A 17673-nucleotide genomic window follows, 5' to 3' on the forward strand; every position below is an offset into this window, starting at 1 on the left:
TGCTTAAGCAACAGAATATGCAGAGATAAAATGGGCAGCTGGTTGAAAGCCACATAATTAGGAGAGGATGAAAGGGCACAGGGACTGGAAAGGCTGGTAGTTCTATCACTAGCTAGCTCTGCTGACAGCAAGGAAGTCATTATGGTAGTTTTCAAAAACACTTGTCAGACTTAGTAGAAGTTTCAGTGTGACCACAGATTATAGAAGTGTCCTTGGCAACATGACCTTGTCCTCTGATGGGATGTCAAGATGAGCTTCAGAATTCATCATGGAAAAGTGCCAGAATGAATGCAGGCTTCTATTTGGCAGACATTTTTCCTTTGTCTCTTTGGCTTTTTTCCAAAAACCTTTGCCAAGTGCTACCAACTGGACATGCACTGCTAATGGGAATGTAACTACAGCAGAGCCTCCAGGTCCATGTGCAGAGAGGCAGGTCACAGTAAGATGTAAGAGCCTTCACATTTAGGTGGAAGGGCAAAGCAGGACCAGAATTTATCTAGAATAGTTCTATCAAGAACATTTTAAGGGTCTAAAAAGTAATATGGTCAATAGATACAGAAAAAGAAAAAAAAAAATGAGTAATGGTAACTGTCAGGTGCAAATCCAAACACTGGAAAGTAAGGGTCTACATCAGTATACCACTGCTTTGTCTCAAACAGCAATGTTATAACTTCAGAAAGGATATTCAAGTAGTTCATCATATCTCACAGTCGTGTGGACTGATTTTTTTTTAATAGCCACATTCATAGTACTTACTCCCACAAATTCCCTATTAGCTGGATTAGGGAATGTGGCGTGAATAGACATTTTGGTAAAAAGTAATTAATCTTCATGCCTAATTAAGTTTGTGAATGATACATAAGACAGAGAGGAGTTCACTAGTAATAACAATAACATAGCTTCAAAGAGTTAGATCCTTAAACAGAATCTGTTTTTCTGGCTCTCTTGCAGCTAGGTAGCTAAGGAAGTCTTGCAGCTAAGTTCTGCCAAAAGGATCTAAAAGAAATTGAGGTACCTCAATGAAGGATTGTCTGACTGTACTGGCCTGAATGAATGTATATTAATTGAGATGGGAAGACCCATCTTCAATGGGAGTGGCATCATTTCATGGACTGTCAGCGGAACACAAGAAGAATTTATTCTCTCTCTGCTCTTGACCATGTCTCACTGCATCAAGTTCTTGCCACCTTTACTACTCCATAGTTATAGACTATGACATGAGATTGTGAGACAAAGATACATTCTCTTTTACAGTTGATCTTGCCAGTTTTTTTTTCCAATCACAGCAGCAAAAACAAAACATAACAGCCAGCTTCTAAGCAGCAAAAACAAAACATAACAGCCAGCTTCTAGACACCCTCTTACTAGGCATGCTCCAATCAGGCTTGTATTAGACCAGAAATCCAAAGGTCCTGTCCTTATCATTTCTTGTTCAAGTCTCCTCTGTTGATACTGGATTTCTATACAAGTACATCTTCATCACTCAATAAACCCCCACTTCCTGTGGCACACCAATAGTACTGCCATCATTACTAATAAACCCATTCATGGGGCAGATGCTATGACTTAAAATGAGCTATGACCTCCGGGTAGAAAAGCCTAATATTATTTATCCTAAGAGACACCATAAGAAAATCCAAAAATATTATTTGTATTTAGCTAAAACGAATATAAATTACCTTAATAGAAAGCATGTTAACTGTCCTTGGCATCAGCTTTAACAGCCTTCATGAGGCAAAAATCAGCCTATGATGTTCATAGCTGAGGCACCTACCAGTTCCAAGAGGTAAGATAAAGTGTTCAAGTAAGAACTACCAAGGCTGAGTTCTTATTTGTCTTGCTGTTAGGAAGCATTTCTCTAAGCCATCTACACAGTAAAAAAAAAGAGGACACAGTAGAGCATTATGATAGGCAGATTTGGGCCCAGGGGTCCCGCTCAAACTAAGGCACCCGCCAAGGACAATACAGGAGGTAAACTTTAAACCCCTACCCAGATCTAGCCAATGATCAGAACATTCTCCACAGTTGAGTGGAGAGTGGGATATGACTTTCTCACGTACTCTGGTGCCTCACATTTGACTATGTCCCCTGGAGGGGGAGACCTGGTGGCACTCAGAGGAAGGACAGCAGGCTACCAAGAAGAGACTTGATACCCTATGAGAATATACAGGGGGAGGAAGTCACTCTCAGGAACAGTCATAGGGGAGGGGAATAAGGGGCAAATGGGAGGGAGGGAAGAATGGGAGGATACAAGGGATGGGATAACTATTGAGATGTAACAAGAATAAATTAATAAAAAAATTTAAAAAAAACAGAGGACACAGGAAATGTGAGAGAGTGTGTATGTGTCTATGTGTGTGCGTACATCCATGTACATGTTTTCAGTCCATATATACACATGATTAAAAGAGGATTAAAAAGATTCACTAAGAAAGGAAGTATTCTCCAGGAAGAAAATGGTACTAACATACAAAATCTCAAAGGATGGTTTTTAATAGGAAACACAATTCTAGTTCTGAATTGCATAGACTGGTCATAAACATAAAAGAGACTGAAGACTGAACTGCAGGAGAGAGATACACCTCTGGGATTATACAGCTATATCCCTGGGTATAATACCTCTGACGAGCTATCACTGGGTCCCCATGATGAAGACAAGGTGTGAAAACCTGAGCATTTTCTCCTGAGCACAAAGAAACCCTTGACAGGTTCCATCAGTTATGCTTCTGTCCAATAGGCTTTCTTATCCCTGCTTATTAATTATAGAAACTGAGGCAAAGTGAGGTTAAAAGTTTTTATGGCCACTCAGCAAAGTTTATGACCAATCTGGTTTTGCACTGAATTAAGAAACCAAGCTCTTTCCAGGCCCCAAATGTGCTTCCAGGAGGTGTTTGCAGGGATGAACAGTGAATGGGATTCTAAGGAGTCACTTTGCCCAACTCTGGTGCTCCTTACCTCACACTTTTCCACAGCTGGCTGCTGCCCACACTCAGAGCTGTTGCCTGCCACAATGCCAGCCCGTAGGTTCTCACTGTCCCCTGTTCCCTCCTCCATGGAGTAGGTCTTGGAGTGGTTCCCACGACGGTGAGCAGGGCCCTGACCCTGAGCCAGGCTGAGTTGCCTGCGTAGAGCACGGTTTTCCTCTTCCACCTCTCGCATGCGCACCTCCAGGCTCTCTCGCTCCCGTTGGCTGGAGGCAGTGTACCGAGGGCTGTGAGCTTGGGACTCCAGGGGAGACAGAGACACAGGTTTCCCATCTAGGGGAGAAGAAACCAGGAAAGTGTTAGCTTAGTAAACTTACTTCTAGGAACCCCAGCATTACCTCCCCAGGCTCTTGCCACAATCCCACTGCTTAGCAGGAAAGCAGATGGACTGTGAATGACAAGTCACCCACCCATATTGAAATGAGAAAAAAAGTGAGAACAGAATGACTTATAAAAATCAAGATACTTTGCAGAGAAAAACATTCTTACTATTGTTCCTAACTGAGCATAATGCCTTCTTCTCCATACAACAAGTTTGCAAGGAAACCTTTTTATCAAGAAATCACAAAACATGTCTGGTTAAGGAGGAATGGAAGACTCAAGATGGGGAGCTCCATGTTGTAGAAGAGCTCAAAAAGAAAAGAGAGGAATAAAATGAAGCTTCTTTTAAGTGAACCTAAGCCATCTTCCAAACCCTGTTTTGAAGGCATCACCCTCCAGGAGGAAGCCCTCCTCTGTCTCTACAGTGTTACTTAAAAGTATATGTTTTCAAGGCTGACTGTGTGTGTGTGTGTGTGTGTGTGTGTGTGTGTGTCTGTTTGTCTGTAATCTGAAAAACACCACTTCACACAGGCAATTAGCATATCTCCTTATACAAAGTCAGTATTCGGTACATGCTGACTATTAGGTATTCCACAGACACAAGACATACCCAAAGCCGTGTCCACGTTTTTTGTTTCCACTTTGCTGGCATCCCAGAATCAAGGAAGAGGGCAAGTCTCTCAGAGGCTTCCACCCATAACTCTCCAGAGAATGAGCATCTCCCTTGCCTGCTAAAGTGTACTTGTTTTTCCACAACCCAAGTTGTCCTCCTTGGAGCCCAGATCAGGCTGAGATCACAAACTGTACTAGGGAGGCTTACAGAGCTTGGGGATCAAAACTGGGGATGAATCATGTGCCAGGCATTTCACCTGAGCTGCCCATGCCTCTGACCAGGGTGTTTGAAATCTTTTACAGGTAACTACTATTCTATTTAGCCCCTAATCACTTTAGGGTTAACTGCAGAGACTCCTAATCCTATCATTGAAAAAAAAAAAAAAAAAAAAGGCTCTAGGAATTCCACTGCTCTGAACTACAAACCAAAGGTTGAGGGAAAACCTGCAGGGGACAGGAAATAACGAATGGGTCATAAGTGCACCGTAACTGGGCTAATTACAAGATCCCTCCCCAGCTTTTGAAGTCAGTCTCCATTTTTCCTTCCACTTAGTGAATTAAGCAGCACAGGAATAGGGTTGTAGCTCATTGGGGAGAGGGCTTGCCTAACAAGTGTGAAGCCTCCTTTGGTGCACCTAGCCTTAGTGAGAACCCATAACCGAAGCACTTAGGAAGATAAAGAGTTCAAGGCCATACTCAGATATACAGAGTTTGAAGCCAGCCTGGTATCGTGACCTGCGTGGGACAGTCAATGGGAGACCTTAGAAACGGAGGGGAAGGGGGACAAGGAGGGGCCCGAGAAATGGAGACAAGTCTCTGATCAAGCCTCATTTATTGAAAAGCCTCACAGAGCTTTTATGGGTAACCACCGGGGTCGGGGAGGGGGGGAGCGTATTTGCGTAAGTGAGGTCTCAATGGATACCCAACTGTAAAATGTTCCAGCAGTTATCTACTTTTACAGCTGCTCTAGCCACAGAAGGGGGAAAAGTTCCAGAAACAGAGAAGTTGTAAAGGGTCTGGTTAGTGAAACAAACAGCTCCCAGGACTGCTGTTCCCAGAATAGGGTGGCCTCACAAGCAGCTGGCCTTTATCTGATCTTACCAGTAGTCTTACTGGAAAAGGTAGTTTATAGCTGGAATGAAATAGCTCTTACTATGAGCTTGGGGGTCTTAGAATGATTGCACCCCACAGAAAGCCACTATGCCCATACAGACAAGGAGACTGACAGTACTAAAGTTCACAGCAAGAACCAATATGAAGTAAGCTCTCCCTGATGACACACTTGGCCATGACTCAACATAAGGGGCTGAGTACAAGGTTTCTGGGCCTAAGCAGGCCATTTCTCTCATGAAAGAAATCAGGAACATGAGCACAGAACCCATGAAGCTCTGAAGACCCAAGTTTCTGAGAGACTCTGAAAACGTAGCAAAGGGACCTAGTAGTTTGCTTTAATGCTCTGATCTTCAAATCCATCTGTGAAACAGGAACATGAATTGTAGAATAGACAATAAAGTAGGAGGCTAGAATACCAGTTCAAACAAAATGAGCTGTGCCTCTAACTAGGAGGTTCCTGGAACATAAAAGTTCCTATAACCCCCATCCCAAAGAGGGTAAGATGAGTTCCAGATAGAAATTCTGGTGTTAAAAGAACATCACATGTTCTGTGCATAGGATTACAATGTATAAGTAGGTGGCCACATGCCTTGGAATTCTTGCGCATGGCCTTCACTATGTTAAGGTGCACACACAGGAAAACAGGTATGTTACCAGGCTCCCTTTCTGTCCTCTTCCTCCTTTCCTCACAACTCCACAAGCCTGTTTATGAACAGTACAGGCTTTAATCATATGCCTATGGAAAATGACACTGCTGTGAAATCCGTTTCTAGCCTGTACTGGGCCCCGTTTGGTTTTAACTACACTTACTTCTCAAACATTTGCGGGTATTTTCTTGCTTTTCAGAACTCTATTGATTTGTCACCTATAAGTACATAGGAAAACAAACAAACAAACAAACAAACAAACAAACAAAGGCAATCCTCTGTGAGAAGAAACAACACCTAAAAGGGTAAAAATAATACTGTTCCCAGAGCCTGGAATCGAAGATGTGCCAATGGTGGACATGAATGTGATTTCTAGTCTGTTTTGAGGCCACAGCACCTTGCACAAATCTCTGCCTTTTTCAACTACTTTCTTCTTTTGAAAAGGAGGAAAGCTAGGAGTGGTGGCATATACCTTTAATCCCAGTATGGATACGTAGATCTCTGAGAATTTAAGGCCAGCCTGGTTCACATAGTGAGTTCTAAGACAACTGGAAATACATAATGAGACCCTGTCTTGAAAAAAAAACAAACCAAAACAACAAAACAAAAAGGAACAAGGAAGAAGAAAAAAGAGGAGGGGAATGCCAGAGACTCTCAGCTCTGGCTTCCTGTGCAAAGAGGAATCCTGTGGTAACCTGGCTGCCTAGTCTCATAGCTGAACAATTAGATGTGAGTGCTAGGAGGTCCCATGGCTTTGCCGTGTTGACAGCCTGCTCTCTTTTATTCAGATTCTTTCATTTGCTCCTGGTGTGCTGGGTCCTAACTTTGCTTGTTGGCCTTCACCCAACCTTAGGTAGAGGTGACAACAAAGAGCAACATGCCACCGTGGTTATCCATTGTCTCTTCTTAACCACATTCTTCCATACTGGACTGGGAGTAGTATGGTAGTTCACCTTGAGCTTCCAGTTTGCTGATTCATTTGCAGATCTGCCACAGGCCTCATCAGTTTAGTCTATCATATGTGTGTGTGTGTGTGTGTGTGTGTGTGTGTGTGTGTGTGTGTGTGTACCCATGTATATGTTCTCAGTGCATATACACAAAGTACTCAAAAATGATGAGTGTGGCAGGCATGCTCTGTAAGAGTGTCCATAAGCATATCCATATATGGCTCTGCTTCTTTGGAGCCATCTGACCAATAAAAAGACTACAGTGATCTATAGGTCTCACCCTGGAGGACATTGCCTCACACCCAGTCTCTTTATCCACAGTTCCTGGCACCTTTGCTTAATTTGATAGGGATGTGAAGAAGGGACTAAGGAAAGGGTTTATGATCTCTAGAGATAAAATATTTTAAAAGCACCAGATGTGGTGGCACATGCTTTTAATCCTAGCACTCCGAAGGCAGAGGCAAGTTGCCAGCCTGGTCTACAAAGTGAGTCCAGGATAGCCAATGCTACACAGAGAAACCTTGCCTCAAAACACCAATAAATAAATAAATAAATAAATAAATAAATAAATAAATAAATAAAAAGCTATGAAAAATACAAGCCTAATATGTGTCAAACTACCTGCTACTAGAAAATGTAATAGTTCATGTTGAAGAAAGAGGGAGAGACAAAGGAAGCCAGCAGGAAATCAAAGGAAGTGGAGAACATGACATTAAGAATAAATGAGCTTGAACTATGGACTTCTACTTACTAGTTAATAGATTTTAGCAAAGTACTGCATTCTTTGGTGACTCCATATATAAATTCTGAGAAAAACCCACAGCTATACATACACATTGCCCAGCACTGAGACTCAGCTGAGGTTATGAAATGTTTTTCTTCCCTTTTCCTCCAGCCTCACCCCAACTGTAGCCCTGGATGTAAGGTAATAAAGTGTAGGGCACCAAGTCCTATACCTTTGCTCCCTGTTGCCATTCCCCCCGACTTTGCAGTTTCAATCTGCAATCTATTTATATACACAGTGCATCTTTCTATGACACAGTGTGCACATGTGTTGATCTAGTTCAGCCCACTTTGAGTCAGAAATGTCAAACAAGACATTACTCAAATCCTTATTTGACAACCTCTTTCTCCTCCCTACACAAATTCTGAACAAGTAAGAATTTATCATCAGATTTGAATCTCTGAATCCACTCAGATGAATGCTCTGAATTAAGAAGCAAAACATCTAAGATTCAGAAAAAAAAAAGAAAAATTGAAAAGCAATCTCTGTGTGGTGGAACCACAGAGATTAGGTACCTGTTGTTCACAATGTCCTAAATGGTAATCCCAATCAATTTGTAAGTGTTCACTATCCTGCAATCTCTGCGCAGGGCTAGCATGTTATATGGTATGGGATTAGTTACTCACTTGCAAATAGACACAGCAGCAGAACTAATTTCCAGACTATGATGTAACCTCAAGTCCTTCTACTCACACCTTAGACATAGGTACCAAAAACCTTCATTGAGAGCCAGATTTGAAGAAATTTGTACTCCTGCACGGTTTTGTCGACAGCAAAGAGACTACATCCTAATCTTTGTATGGCAGGATATCAAATGGATATGGCTATGTTCTAGAAAAAGCATATTTACAAAAAATAAGGAGGAACCAAATTTGGAAAGTTTTGGTGTTCAAGGTCTGTGGGCCTTCATCCTAAAGCATCATATTAATTTTCTTGGTTAATCCCCTGCTTCAAGTATACCATTACTCTCACAGCTTCCCCCACAGATATTGTGAATTAATGTTCTTCTACCTCATTTCCATCACTTTGGCAGTTTGAGAATGTGCAGAAGTGAGCTCATCACTTCAAGGTCAACAAGGACTGTTATGTAACCACAAGGCTCCTCAATACACACATAAAAGCATGTATGGCCAGATATGCCTGTAATTCCAGTACTGACGGTGGGGGTGGGGGAGGAACAAAGGCAGGAGGATCACTAGGGCTTGCTGGTCATTCAGCCTAGCTGAAAAATGGTGAGCTCCAAGTTCACTGAAAAGACTCATTCTGAAGGGAATATGGTAGAGAATGATAAAGCAGGATACCTAATGGCCTTCTCCAATGCACACAGATACATATATACATATTATGCATGCATGCACGCACTCACGCACCACAATCTGCACTTCCTCTTCCAGTATACACAATAAGTAAGTAGGGTATGCACTGCCTTATCAAGATCAGTGAGATTAAAAGTCTGAAGGTGTGAAGACTCTAGTTCTCAGCACAGATAGCAACTCTGTTTGAGATTCTCAGAAGTAGCCAAGGTGGAGAAACATTGACCTGTCCGTCATGCCAAACCCTCTGGCTCAGTGACAAAGGAGGCTTTCACAATGCTCCCTTTACTGCAATGTGGCTCTAACCAGGGTCGTGTCCCTTTGCCTCAGCTTCCATCACCCTCTTAGAGCAGCTCCTGCTAAATGAGCAAGAATGGCCACTTGCCAGATAAGGATGACCTCCACAGGCTCAAATGTTTGAATACTTTGTTCATAGTTGATGGCACTCCTCAGGGAGTGTGGCCTTCCTGGAAGAAGCATGTCACTGAGGACAGTCTTTGAGTTTTCAAAGTCATGCCATTCTTGGTTCTCGTTCTCAGCTTATAGTTTAAGACCTGAGCCCAGCTTCTTGCACCTGCTACCACACCTTCCTTACAACATCAAGGACTCTAGCCCATTGGAACCATAAGCCCAAATAAACTTTCTTTTTTTTTTTAATTAATTTATTCTTGTTACATCTCAATGTTTATCCCATCCCTTGTATCCTCCCATTCCCACCCCCCTTTTCCCACTATTCCCCTCCCCTATGACTGTTCCTGAGGGGGATTACCTCCCCCCGTATATTCTCATAGGGTATCAAGTCTCTTCTTGGCTACCAGCTGTCCTTCCTCTGAGTGCCACCAGGTCTCCCCATCCAGGGGACATGGTCAACTGTGAGGCACCAGAGTACGTGAGAAAGTCATATCCCACTCTCCACTCAACTGTGGAGAATATTCTGACCATTGGCTAGATCTGGGAAGGGGTTTAAAGTTTACCTCCTGTATTGTCCTTGGCGGGTGCCTTAGTTTGAGCGGGACCCCTGGGCCCAAATCTGCCTATCATATTGTTCTACTTGTAGGTTTCTAGGACCCTCTGTATTCTTTTATTTTGCTATTCTCCCATGTGTCTCTCATTTAGAGTCCCAATAGGATGCCCTCCCCTCTGTCCCAGTTTCCTGGGAAGTGAAGGCTTTCGTGGGACATGCCCCTTGGGCTAGTATGCAGATATAAGTGACTATATACCATTTGATTCTTTCTGCTTCTGCGTTAACTCACTCATTATGATCATTTCTAGCTCAATCCATTTATCCACAAATTTCGGGAATTCCTTGTTTTTAATAGCTGAGTAGTATTCCATAGTGTATATGTACCACAGTTTCTTTATCCACTCTTCTATTGAGGGACACTTAGGCTGTTTCCATGTTCTGGCTATTATGAATAAGGCTGCTATGAACATGGTTGAGCAAATTTTCTTGTTGTATGCTGGAGCATCTTCTGGGTATATTCCAAGGAGTGGAATAGCTGGGTCTTGAGGAAGCCCTATTCCCATTTTTCTGAGATAGCACCAGATAGATTTCCAAAGTGGCTGTACTAGTTTGCATTCCCACCAGCAATGAAGGAGTGTTCCTCTCTCCCCACATCCTCGCCAGCTTGTGGTGTCACTTGAATTTTTGATCTTAGCCATTCTGATGGGTGTAAGATGGAATCTCAGAGTTGTTTTGATTTGCATTTCCCTGATAACTAAGGAGGTTGAGCATTTCTTTAAGTGTTTCTCAGCCATTTGATACTCTTCTGTTGAGAATTCTCTGTTTAGTTCCAAGCCCCATTTCTCAATTGGGTTATTCGGTTTGGTGGTGTTTAATTTCTTGAGTTCTTTATAGATTTTGGATATTAGACCTTTGTCAGATGTAGGGTTGGTGAAGATCTTTTCCCAGTCTGTAGGCTGTCGCTTTGTTCTCTTGACAGTGTCTCCTGCCTTACAGAAGCTTCTCAGCCTCATGAGGTCCCATTTATTAATGGTTGACATTAAGACCTGGGCCGTTGGTGTTCTGTTCAGGAAGTTGTCTCCTGTGCCAATATGTTCCGGGCTCTTCCCCACTTTTCCTCTAAATGATTAGTGTCTCTGGTTTTATGTTGAGGTCTTTAATCCACTTGGATTTGAGTTTTGTGCAAGGTGACAAATATGGGTCCAGTTTCATTTTTTTACACATAGACCTCCAGTTAGACCAGCACCATTTGTTGAAGATGCTATCCTTTTTCCATTGAATGGATTTGGCTTCTTTGTCAAAAATCAAGTGACCATATGTGTGTGGATTCATATCTGGGTCTTCGATTCGATTCCACTGATCAATCAGCCTGTTGCTGTGCCAGTACCATGCTGTTTTAATTACTATTGCTTTATAGTACAGTTTGAAATCAGGTATGGAGATTCCTCCAGAGCACCGTTTATTGTACAAGATTGTTTTAGCTATTCTGGGTTTTTTGTTTTTCCAAATGAAGTTCAGAATTGAACTTTCAATGTCTTTAAAAATTGTGTAGGTATTTTGATAGGGATTGCATTGAATCTGTAGATTACTTTTGGTACGATGGCCATTTTTACTATGTTAATTCTCCCGATCCATGAGCAAGGAAGATCATTCCATCTTCTCAGGTCGTCTTCAATCTCTTTCTTCAGAGTTTTGAAATTTTTTTCCAATAAATCCTTCACTTGCTTAGTTAGGGAACTCTTTCTTATGCAAGTTGCTTTGGCCATGTTGTTTTATCATAGCAACAGAATAATAGTTAATTAAATTAAGTAATTAAGATTAATTGTATTCTGACTCCTCAAACCTTATGTGTTGTTTGGTTCCCCTCATCTTCCTCCTGTCTGGATAGGTGTTTTCTACAAAGCAGTTCCAGTGGTCAGGCTGCTCCCTTTCCTTCTGGGATGATCATTCGGCACTGAGTTACAGTGACTTTTCCAAAGTCTCCTTTTCCACAAGAGGCAGTGTTCATGAATCATTTTGTCATTAAATACACACACACACACACACACACACACACACACACACACACACACACAATGCCCTCCTTGAAATACAGACATTTCTTGCTCTCTTTCATTACCACTTTTAAATGCAAAACAGACACAATGTTGAAGCCAACGTCATTTTATAAAAGTTCAGATAGCTCAGGCTCATCTTAAAAGCTTCACTCAAAAAAAAAAAAAAAAAAAAAAAAAAAAAAAGAAAGAAAAAAGAAAAAAGGAAAAAAAAAGTGATTCCCAAATACCCCAATGAGAGCTGAGTATGCTAACATGTTACTAGCTTTTTCCACTGTAAGAAGTGTGTGTATCAGAGAGAGCAAGTCACAATCACACTATCAGCTGCTTTGCAATGGGAAAGGCAAATGGCAACAAGACCAAACAAGGACTGCTTGATTGTTGTGGGTAAACTGGGAATGTATCACCTGAAGATTTCCTGAAGCAATTTTCTGGAAGATAACTTTGGCAAAAAAAAAAAAGTAAACTTGAGATTCAACAATGGCCTTGGGTATCTTCTGGCAAAGGCAAAATGATAGTAAGAAAAGAGTTCGTAAGTTCTGATAAAGAATCTGCCACCGCAATGGCAGGGAAGGAGGCCTGGATTCCATGCTCCTTGGCCAGAAATGAGCTCTATTCTCACCTGCATGGAATGATTTTCAAGAACTTTCTCTTAAAGGACTTCATTAAGTGGAGAAAATAAAGACATTCTTAGCATCAAAACTGCTGGACCCATAGATGAAGTTTTGGCTTGAAGTGTGTGTCCTTGACCCACAATTACAAGAATTTTTGCCCTTTCTAATTCAATGATATCAAATTTTGCCATTTTTTGGCTAAATATCCCATGTCCAGAAAGGTAGAAGCAGGTGGTCTTCAAACTACTGTGCTTCTAAGTAGCTAATTCTTTGATGGCCAAAGAAAGTGACAATAGACAGAAGAGTTGTGTGAGGAGCATCCAAGTTGCCACCAAACAAGGCAAGACAATGGCCCTCAGTCTACCATCAATTTATCTACTTAGCAGTTGAGTCATGGCTTTTGTTTGGCCATGAGCTTCAAGGACACCACTTGTTCTAGCAGAGGTCATACTGATTGGATGGAGGTAAAAAAGCAGCTTTTGTCTGTGCTTAGTTTATTAGGTTCTGTCCTAGTCAAATGTAACGGTTGGACAGAAACCTCTCTATTCTTAGGTCATGAGAACCACAAACTGCTTTGCTTTCTCTGCAAAGCTAGCTCCAAGGCTCCCCAAATCATTCCTATGACTCTTGATCATGAAAGAGATGCAGAAATATTGTGAAGCTGCTTAGTTTCTCTGACCCAACCACACCCTTTTTGCTGAGAAACAGTCAAGATGGAAGAGTTCATTGGCATATGTTTTAAAATAAATCTTCTATAAAACATTCAAGCATTAAATAATCTAGTACTACGTCTAAGACTGGCAAGTCACATGTGCTGAGAAGCATTATATTTTATAGTTAAAGAGTTCTAATGAGGGTATGTGCGTGTGTGTGTGTGTGTGTGTGTGTGTGTGTGTGTGTTCATTTATTTGTAGATCAAATAGAAAACAAATCCAGCTGGCCATATAGGATGATTCTTGAACAAAGTTTTAAATATTCTTTTCCATTCATCATACTTGGGATACGTTTTACCCAGTTTGTGAACTTCTCCTTGACATGAACTTCACATTACCATCCTTGGTGGTTATATTATACTCAGTGTTCAAAAATGTTTGGAGTGATTTGTTTAAGGAAGAGTAATGGGCAAAAACATCCAGTTAAGATCATAGAGAGATGAAGACTTGAATGGCAAGAAGCAGACAAACCAACCAAGCTCTGACACCATCCACCCCTGCTTCTAATGTGAGGAATAGTCCAGCAAAATCCAGACCTTCAGAGAAGACCTAACAACTACTACAAAGAAGAGGCCAAGGTGGGGAGTGGGGGGTAGGATGCTCAACAGCTAAGGGTCCTTACTGCTTTTGCAGAAGAAAATGGGTACCCATGTCTGTGAGACCACAAATGCCTATACCTCTGGCTCCAGAGGATCCAATGGCCACTTTTGACCTTTTTGAGCACTTGTACTCACCATACACATACAGAAACTGGTGTATACAAATAAATAAAAATAAAATAAAATCTTTGTTTTTAAAAATGAGGATCCAATAGTGGGCTAAGGATATATTCAGTTGGTAGACTGCTTGCCTAGAATGTTAGAAAACGTGGTTCAAATCTCAGTACCATAAAATATGGGCATTGTAGTACACACCCTTAATTCCAGCACTTTGATGGTGAAGACATGCCATCTCTGGATATCCAGTAAGTTTGGGAAGACTCCTGTTACTCTTTAAATGTCTTTAATGGTGCTGGAAGAGGACTAAACTACTGTAATTTGTCGCCAAGCATGGGATGGGGACTAGAAAATAGCCCACCGAGACTCTCATAACCTCCTCTATGTTTAAAGGTCACAAAGGCCATAGAAGTCTTGGGACTGAAAAAATAGATTCAAAGAGAAAACAGAGCAAAAGGCATAACTGTCCTTTCCCAGATAAGTCAGGGAAAGCCCTTTTTCTTTCTCCTTTGAGTGTGGAGACATGAATTACCTGAACATCTACCATAATCGGGGCCTATCATATATATCAAGGCAGCATCTCTTGCTGAACGCAGAGCTCACTGATGATCTAGTGTAGCTAGCCAGCTACTTCCCATACCCCTTCTTCCCACTCTAGAAAGCTGGGATTACAAGAGGCTGCCGTATTTACTCAGGTTTTGTTTTATGTGAGTGCTGCTCTAACCTCAAGAATCACACTTGTACTGTAATAGTTTTCTTTATTGGGCCATTCCCCTCATCCAGTTTCTGCTTACTTCCTGTAAATGAGCACGCACAGGGGTGATCCCAGACCCCATCAGCAGACTTTTCAGAATTGGTGACAGATGACTTGAAATGAACCATCTTCTCAAGGCCCTCTGATAGTTCATCTCCTCTCCCGTCAAGTGGCTTTGACATAGGTCCCAACAAGTCCCTATCACAGCTTGACCTGTGAATGTCAAGCTGCATGAAGGTCACCATCACTATTGAGTGTTCATCAGGGAGTTAAACCCAGTAGGACAGTAAAAAGAAGGGCTTGCATCATCAAAAAGAGCCTGATATCAAAGGGAGGTAGGACTGCATTTGTATTGATCAATGTTAGTGATGACTGAAGAGCTACCTATGGCACTGCGGGAGGCTACCACACACAGTGCTTTGCTGCATTTCAAAGGGAAACAGAAGCAAGGCCTTTTTGCAAATGTAGCAGGGTTTTTGGGTTTTGTTTTTGTTTTTGTTTGTTTTTTGGTACCATCCAGATGTTATAAATTGCCATGCCACCTAAAACAATGCTATCATGTTCCGCTCAATTATAAATTAAAAACAAGATAAAGCTTGCCTGGGCATACCTTTGCCTATAAATGATACCCCGCCCTCCTTTTTTCTATTGTCACCTTAACTAACATTAGAGTTGCATTCCAATTAGGGAGAGTCACAGTGTCAGGAGAAAGACAGAAGGGGACTGGTATCTATTATTATTATCTATCCATAAATCCAAATTAGCTCTCTCCAGGAAATCAGAAATGAAGAATGGATTTTGATCAGGGCAGACTAGGGAAGAAGAAAACAGGAGATTTTTATCAGAAGTTGAGCTTGACTAAAATGTCATTTTTATCAAAATGACACTTCACATATTATGTAGAGAAAGATGCATATTTGGCTAATCTATTTTGTTAATTCCCACTAAACTCAAAACCTGTCATCTTTGTATTGTGCACATAGTAATCTCTTTCCTCCTTCTTGAATTGTATAATAAAGTGTTTGCAAAAGTCTGATAAAAGCAAAAATAAAACTAATGACTCATTTTTTTAATGATTCAATTTTATTATTATTAATATTATGTTTATGCTTGTATATCTCTGTGGCAGAAAGTATACATGAATGCAGCACTGCAGATGGCTTTAGATCCCATGGAGCTAGAGTTACAGCTGGTTTTGAGGCATGCAAGAGCAGTGGATGCTCCTAACCACTGAACCACACCCTCCCCAGGCCAGAATTCTTGGCTCAACTTCACTGTGAAACAAAACTGGATTTTTCTGGAGGGAGGGGGTTTCTGGAGAAACCTTAAAAGATACCTAGGGCCAAAGTGAAGACTTTGGTGGTAGCATCTGCAGTCCGAGATTCTAATTCATGGTCCCAAAGAAGAGAGTTCCTGGCAGAGAAGTGGCCTACATGACTCAGAGCCAACGCCAGTATCTCTGGGTGCACATAGTAGGACAAATTCTAGGTGTAAGCCTTTCTGAATCTTTGAGAATTGCTACTGAATCCCCTGCATACAATAATCCCATCTTCAAAAAGACATGATTTCTGGGGGTCCCATATGTGCAAAACGTGAGCTAAGTTCTAGGGAAATGGAATGGGCTTGGGAAAGTAGATCTAAGACATTTGCAACTTTATAATGTGGTGAGTTACCACTGACCCTCCAACACCAGCTCAAGAATCCTGCTGAAGATCCTTGACGGCCAAGAGAGTGAGCTCTGCATTACTCTCTTGGTCCCTAGATATCTAGTGCTATTATACAAATGATGGCAGTGAAAAATGCCTGCCTGCACAGCCCTCTGCCTAGAAATGACTGTCTTCTTCTACATGTCCCCACAGTATCTACAAGCTGCTTCACACCGTGACTGTTCCCTCAACATGGATCAGCCTGATACCTGTTGAGACAGACACTGTGTTGGTGAAAAGCATTTCCTGCTGATGACATCATTATTATTTCTATTGAACATTGCACTTAATTCCGCTCCTCATGCCCCATCGACAAGCACATCAGTACTATATTAAAATATTCATTCTGTCTTTAGAATACACCTGAACACACTCTAAACTGCTGCTCTCACCTCAATTCTTACCGCATCACTCTTGCTTAGATGTTCCCAATGGCCATCTAACCACCATCACCCTAATTCAATCTATTTACTTGCTATGCACAGATGATATTTAACCATTATCATTAGATCACATCATGGCTCATAAGCAGCTTCCTGACTTCAGTGCAGTCCTGTGTGCCCTCTGTGTCTTCTACATTGGCTTTCTCTACGTTTCCTAGTAATGCTTACCTAAGGGCTGCTGGCTCTGATGCTTTCAGTAGGAATCTGCTCTGACATCACTCTTCAGAGAAACATCTGACAAGGGCCATGCCCACACTGAAGCCCTGGGTTTCTCCCTCCACTCTGGCACATCTTCCACTGCAAACATCACAAAACCTTCTAATAAGAATGTTTCCGTCCCCATCTTCTTTGCCTGCTTCTACCTCTAAAGCACAAATTTAACAGGGTCTTTCATGAACCTGTTGCATCCACCATGCCATCTCCAGGGCCTAGAACCAACATAGGCAACACATAGACTTCAACACCAAAAAATGTAAGTGAATGGAACTAATTACTGAACCTGCCCACTTAATAGCATCAGGCTGAAATGGGGATGGGTGCTGCAGCTCATTTACAGACTATCCACTTTGCCTGGATAAATCTAATACATAACCCAATTTAACTGAGGCAGGTTTTATTGTCCATATAGTAAAGAGAAAGAAAGACAAGCATGCCAAACTTAAGTAACCTACCAAAAGTAAGTTCTATGGACAGCTCATTCCACATTCTGCCTCTAGATAGCTTTAGCATAAAATAAAGGTTGCACTTTCCAGTAACAAGGTGGGAACATTTCTCACCACACATACAAGAGAGATCTGAGAAAGGGTAGTTTCACTAAGAATCAGAAAAGTGAAAAAATTCCAATAAAATAATAAACACTGAGGACTTTAAGTGAGAACTGTTCTAACAGCCCACTGAACTCCATCCAGGTTCAGCACCAGCAAAGGAGGGTGACAGACAGCACACTATGCTGTGAAATGCCCCAGATGGTGAGTGCAGTTACAGAAGA

The 17673-nt window shown here is 41.7% G+C and overlaps 1 protein-coding gene across 4 annotated transcripts in view; it reads right to left on the reverse strand.

Moving 5' to 3' along the window:
- Large1 (LARGE xylosyl- and glucuronyltransferase 1) overlaps positions 1-17673 on the reverse strand; it is a 497928-nt gene that overhangs the window by 261577 nt on the left and 218678 nt on the right. For all 4 annotated transcript variants that reach the window (XM_051168561.1, XM_051168560.1, XM_051168562.1 and 1 more), the window contains one exon: positions 2956-3257. In XM_051168561.1, coding sequence (XP_051024518.1) covers positions 2956-3257 — 302 coding nt within the window. The remainder of the gene's footprint in view (positions 1-2955; positions 3258-17673) is intronic.

Source organism: Acomys russatus, chromosome 26 (genome assembly GCF_903995435.1).
Source record: "Acomys russatus chromosome 26, mAcoRus1.1, whole genome shotgun sequence".
Classification (NCBI taxonomy): Eukaryota; Metazoa; Chordata; class Mammalia; order Rodentia; family Muridae; genus Acomys; species Acomys russatus.